Below are 6,667 nucleotides of genomic sequence, written 5' to 3' on the forward strand. Positions count from 1 at the left end.
GCGCAGTATGCGGCCAAAAGTTCCCTACTGAAAATGCTGTATTTGGTTTCAGCGTGCTGAAGACGCCTTGAGAAAAAAGCTAGTGGTTGCCAAGTATTATCCACTAATTGTTGCAGTACACCTCCAATGCCAACGTCGGATGCATCGACGGATAAAGCTAGGGGTGCATCTGGACGGGGAAAAACCAACATTGTCGCTTCTGTTAATGCCTGCTTGACCTTATCGAAGGAACGTAATTCCGTTTCGCTTAATGTAATCGTCTCATTTTTTTTGTTTTTATTTCTGAGTTCGTCGGTTAATGGCTGCGTGATTTCAGCACAATGGGGCACGAAACGTCGATAAAAATTAATTAAACCGAGGAACTCTGGAAGTTTACGAAGTGAAGTGGGAGCTTGGTAATCGACTATAGATTGGACTTTCTCTGGAAGGGGACGGATACCTTCTTTGTCGATTAAATGGCCGAGAAACGAAAGTGAAAAAACTCGCATTTTTGGGGGTTAATAATAACGCCATAATCTGTCAATCTGTGAAATAACTGCTGCAGATGCTGTAAGTGTTCATGTTCTGATGCACTTGCCACGAGGAGATCGTCGATATATGCATAGACGAACAGTAGTCCTCGCAAAACTGCGTCGATAAAGCGTTGAAAAGATTGCCCTGCATTACGTAATCCAAAGTGCATGCGTAAGAATTCGAAAAGGCCGAAAGGAGTTGTGATCGCAGTCTTAGAAACATCCTCTGGGTGTACGGGAATCTGGTTGTACACGCGAACAAGGTCAATTTTGGAGAACACTGTTTTTCCATGAAGCGAGTTAGAAAAGTCTTGCAGATGCGGAATAGGGTAATTGTCTGGAGTAGTGCAACTGCTAAGTGCGAGGTAATCCCCACAAGGGTGCCATTCACCGGCTGATTTTTTTGGCACCATGTGGAGTGGCGATGACCAGTTGCTATTAGAGGGTCGAATAATGCCTAAATCCAACATGTGCTGAAATTCTTGCTTAGCCACCCTTAAATGATTGGGTTTAAGTCTGCGCGGGCGCGCGCTCACAGGCGGTCCCCTTGTTTGGATATGATGAGTGACATCGTGTTTAACTTTGTCACCGTTAAACGTAGGACGAGTTAATTCCAGGAAACCTCGCAGCAAATCTGTATACGGATCCGTGGTGTCTTTACGTATAACTGAGCTGATCTCGGTCGACCCACTGATTATGCCTTGCACGGAACGTCCAGTATTATTATCAATGAGTTTGCCGTGTTTGACATCTACAAGGATGCCGAAATGGTGCAGAAAATCCGCCCCTAAAATCGGAACGGGTAGTTTCGCGACGATGAAGACCCAACATAGGGCGCGCTGTAATCCAAGATTTAATGTTATCGATGTCTTTCCGTAAGTAGGAATGGAGGAGTGATTCACTGCATGTAGAAATAAGTTTGATTGAGGACGATTCTCTTTCACGAACTTCTTAGGACTTCTGCACCGGTATCAACGAGAAATCGTATACTAGTGGTTCTATCAGTCACGTACAGGGTGCGACGAATGTTGTTCTTGCCAGGAGTGTCTGCCGCTCCTACTGCCTGGCCTGGGCGTTTCCCGAGAGACGTTTCTTCGTATATGAACATGGCTGGTGGCATCGGTAAGCTCTTTCACCGAAATGCGCGTGGTACTTGCAGAGCCCACCGCTGTTCTGAGTGCTGCTAAATCGACGGGGACGGACTCGCTCAGTGGGGTGCTTATGCATTTTTGGTTTGAGCTCGAGGCCACGTAACTGTTCACTCAGGTCGTGAATCATTTGAGCCTGTCGCTCTAGTTCCTTGCATATATCCGTGGAGGGGTTTGCGACGTTAGGCCGGGCATCATTAGAGCTGTGCGTGTGAACTGGGGCTATGGAAACGGTCACGTCCATAATTTTGTCGGCTAGGTCCGCTAGCTCCTCAACGGTTGTGGAGTCATTCGAAAAGGCGAGTATCATTTGAATACTCGATGGCAGTCTATTGACGAAAAGTTGTTTAAGTATTTCTGGCGGTAGTGAGTTCTCACCCATCAACAGCTTCATACGTCTGAGTAACTGAGACGGTTTCCGATCTCCGAGTTCCTCTTCTACGAGAAGTTGATGAAGGCGTTTCTGCTGTGAATCGGTTGTCCTATGAATCAATTCCGATTTGAAATAATCGTAGCTTATCGATCCAGGGGGTGACATGATCAGGTCGCGAACCTCCGCCATTACTTCATGCGTTAATGCGGCCACCACGTGGTTGAATTTCGTCACATCGCTCAGGATCCTTTGCGTGTAGAACTGGGCCTCTACGTGTGCGAACCATAATGTTGTATCGTGCGTCCAAAAAGGAGGAATCCTCAAAATAGCCTGAGTAGCCGTCGTTGAAGGAAGCGCCTCACTGTCCATCGTGGGGAATGCGTTGAAGAGAACGATGACCGCAGAAAATCTCCGTGAGATCCTCTACGCCTAGAAAAACTGATGTGCCGCTAAGGTCGACATGTACGTCATTCAGCGTGCGTGTGGTCGCTGAGAAATTTCCCTTGTGTGATTACAGGTAATTCTTCCTTATTGATAATATCCACAATTCCTTGCGTGTTCTGCCAAAGTCTGACGAAAAAAAGGTGTCACCAGTGAAGCGAGGTGCTCGCTGGGCCAAACAACAAACAGCTCACTTAAAATTAATTTTTCAAAAACATTAATAAGAAAACAAATATTTAGAAAACAAATAATCAGGCTTGGCTTGTTATAAGAGGTGTAAATTTATTTGCCCTGGTGTATCACACTCGTATTTATTTTGAGTCCGAAAAAAAAGAAGAAGAAATCCTTCCCGACTGGTCAAATGTTTTTGGCGTTAAGTTGGAAAGAAACGATAAATTAATTTTCTTTAGAAAAGCCGTTCAGGTAAGGAGCGGAGTGAATAGATAAGAAGAATGTTTTTCCTTTTTTTGTGTGGTTTCATCATTGGAACCGGCACAGGGTGTGTCATGCACGAGCGACAGAGCGTGGCAGTAACGCGTCTTATTCCTCTGGTGTTCGCAAGCAAAAAGAGAGCGAGAGACTCCTCGAATTTAGTGCCACAGCTTTTTTTTGGAGCTCTCCAGAAACGGTGAATGTTCAATGTCACTGTCAAAATTAGTTCCGGGGTAGACGCTACAGTAGCTTTAATGGTACCGACGGAAAAGTTTGCTTTGCAACTGTGAACTAAAAAAGGCATTGTTCGGTTTTTCTTGTTTGTTGTTAGGGGGTGATGTAACGTGGGCAAAAGATAGTTTCAGAACTATTAGCAAAATGAAAGATAGAACTGAAAAGCATAAGAAGCACGTTGACACTGTAGTTTCCCTATCAATTTGTGGGACCATAAATATTAAAGAAAAACTGTGAGGCCTACAGACTTTCAATCAATCATCATAACATGAATGTTAAGAAGAACCGTGAAATTTTATCTAAAATAATAGATTGTATTTTCTTTTGTGGGAACTTTGAAACTCCCTTATGAGGACATGATGAAACAGATTATTCAGTAAATCCAAGTGTATTTAGAGGATTTTTAAATTTTGCATCTTAATTAGATCCAGATTTAAAGAATCACTTAGAAACCAGTAATGTCTTCAAAGGTGTTTCCAAGACTATTCAGAATGACATACTTGACTGTCTTTTACAAATATACCGTGATGAAATAAGGGCAGAAATTAGTAAAGCTTCCTTTGTAGCTGTCATGGCTGACGATACAACAGATGTGTCTGAACATACACAAATGATCATTGTCTTGGATGAAAAAATACTTGAACGCTTTTGGGGATTCTTTATTCCAGAAAACCAAACCGTTGATGGGATATCAAAACGTATTCTACAACAATTAGATATAATCGTACAAGGGAATCGTCAAAAACTGATAGCTCAGACATTTGATGATGCAAATGTCATGAAAGGCAAAAAAGCTGGTGTTCAGGCGAAAATAAAAGCAGTTTATAGGAATGCGTATTTCACTCACTGTTATGCGCATAAACTTAATTTATTAATGAGGAATGCAGCAAGCATTACACGAAATGCTAGAATATTTATCTCTAAACTTTTGGCTATTCCGACTTTCTTTTCTAGATCACCACATTCTCAAGAAGCATCTGGATGTAAGTATTCTACCTCCATCCGCCACAAGGTGGAACTTTATCATACATAGAGTTCATGAAAATGTTCAAGCATTAAAAAACTGTCACTGAAATTCAGTCAACATCATATGTAGATGAGACCATTGCAGAAGCGACAGGAATTCTGAAATATTTGAACGATGAAAATTTCATATTTTGGTTTGAGCTATTTCATAAAATTATGTCTCATGTTATTTCTCGGGAAATTAGCATATATAAAGTCAATGAATACATAACAAATTTCAAAACTGCTATTTTAGAGATAAGAAACACCAAATACTGTGAAAATCCTTCACAAACACTCAAGGGCGAAGCTAAAGAACTGTGTGACTATATATCTGTTGATATAACGGACAGATATTCTTCAACTAAACATTTAATACTTGCTAAATTGTTTTACAAGATAAGCTTTGCTAGTTTTAAGAAAAAAACTACCTACAGAAGAGATATCCTTGACAACTGAAGCATACCACATGATTGACAAAGAAAAGTTTGAAACTGAGTTAGAAATATTTTATAGTAGGTCAGATATCCATGAATAGTGCAAAGTAATTGATCTGAAATTTATTTTGGGAAACAATTTAAACGATGTTCTTAGTGAAATCACAAAACTCATAAAAATTATCTTGACAATTCCCATGACTACATCAGAGGTAGAACGTTGTTTTTCAACTCTGAAAAGAAAAAAAAACATGGGTTGCGAAAGACTAAATGAATTTGCAGTGCTTTCAATTGATAAAAAAGTTCTTCAGCAGTCATTCAGAAGTTAAGGAGAAAATTATCAATCTTTTCTCACAAATTAAAACAAGAAAAATGGAGTTTACTTTCGAATGAATGTAATAAGTAAAATATTTACATCTATTTACATCTATTTAGGATTCCTTTAAGTTTTATTTTTATACGTGTGCATACGTATAAATTATGTATAATTTTATGTTTGTTTTATTTTTACACAATATTAAAACCATAGATATTTTCTTTAAAACAGCACCCCCACTAATCTTAGGCACGAGCCGCCACTGCTTCTACCATTCTACGCTTAAAACTGGAATTTTTATCACCGTGGTATCGTTCATGGTGGCCTCTTCTGTTTTGTTTTTGTTGTCTGTATTGAAAACAATGTGTTGCGGGGGCCGGTCGTCCGGAGACAATCGACCCAACAACTAACAAAATAGACACAGGCAAAAGGTAAACAGCATAGAGGCAAAGAAGAATGACAGACACAGGTTGTTTGATTAAAGACGAGGGTTCGCCTTTTATTTTTGAATAGAAGCAAAAATCGTTCAATCCGGGTGCTGGTCGCCTAGAAGGTTGCACGTCACTGGAGGCAAGGTCTGGAGGTCCGGACTGGTATTCTGGACGTAGTGTGGTTCAAAGGGTGCTCGCTGGGTATGGAATGGTCAGCTGGGTGTCAGGGCGATCCGGAACGCAGGGTGAACACCGAGAGCTCGGGGGGTCAGTGTTAAGGAACAGGCAACACTGGGAACGGAGGCATCAGTGTTCGGAATGGACGACACTGCGAACGGAGGGATCAGTGTCTAGGAATGGACGACCGGTAGGGAGCCAGATTGCGAACCAGAGGAACAACGTGCGAGCGAGGTGGTGGACCAGAGGTGCAAGCGAGGTAGCAGGGCAGAGGTGCGAGGTAGCGGACCAGAGGTGCAAGCGAGGTAGCGGACCAGAGGTACAAGCGAGGTAGCGGACCAGAGGTGTAAGCGAGGTAGCGGGTGGGAGATGCAGGTGCAGTGCAGGAAGCTGAGGCTGCATGCAGGAGATGCAGGTGCAGTGCAGGAAGCTGAGGCTGCATGCAGGAGATGCAGGTGCAGTGCAGGAAGCTGAGGCTGCAGGCAGGAGATGCAGGTGCAGTGCAGGAAGCTGAGGCTGCAGGCAGGAGGTGCAGGAAACTCGATGCTGCAGGCAGGAGATGCAGGAAGCTGGAGGCTGCAGACAGGAGGTGCTAACAGAATAAACAAAGTGGTAGGTCTTTCGTAGGAACCTAGCCCTGAAAAGGGCACTTTGAATTACTGCTGTAGCTGCATCGGCGCTGGTTCTGGAGTGGTTATGAGGAGGGCTAACAGAGTAAACAAAGTGGTAGGTCTTTCGTAGGAACCTAGCCCTGAAAATTACTGCTGTTGCTGCTTCGGCACTGGTTCTGGTTCTGGGGTGCTTCCTGACCGCTGCTGCTACCGCATCAGATCCTTCGGCTAGTGAGTGGATCTCCAATTCAGGGTACTCGTAGCCCCCTAGCCGGCTTAACTTTTTTTGAGGCGCTTTCTTTGTGGAGACAGGGTGTTACAAGTGACGTCGCTCTCGGAAAATGAATAAATGAAGGTCATTAATTCCAGACGAAATTTTTACAAATCAAACTTAGTTTAGAAGTTTGAGAGTTGTATTTAAGTTCATTCCGTCTGAAACAAAAAGACAATCATTTAGCTATTAATCGTAAAAGATTAATTTTTATGTGTATTTCCTTTCACAGCGAGGAATGTGGGGGAAAGGAGACATAAGTAGGTCAGCAGCTGGCCT

The 6,667-nt window shown here is 42.7% G+C and overlaps 1 protein-coding gene across 1 annotated transcript; it reads right to left on the reverse strand.

Annotated features, from left to right (window-relative positions):
* Positions 1 to 1,568: 1,568 nt before the first annotated feature.
* Positions 1,569 to 2,402, reverse strand: LOC145284598 (uncharacterized). Its single transcript, XM_080133509.1, has one exon. The coding sequence runs from the start codon at positions 2,400 to 2,402 to the stop codon at positions 1,569 to 1,571; it is 834 nt and encodes a 277-aa protein (XP_079989635.1).
* Positions 2,403 to 6,667: the final 4,265 nt, after the last annotated feature.

This window comes from Euprymna scolopes, chromosome 9 (genome assembly GCF_053919585.1).
Source record: "Euprymna scolopes isolate OS-2025 chromosome 9, ASM5391958v1, whole genome shotgun sequence".
NCBI classification, from domain to species: Eukaryota; Metazoa; Mollusca; class Cephalopoda; order Sepiida; family Sepiolidae; genus Euprymna; species Euprymna scolopes.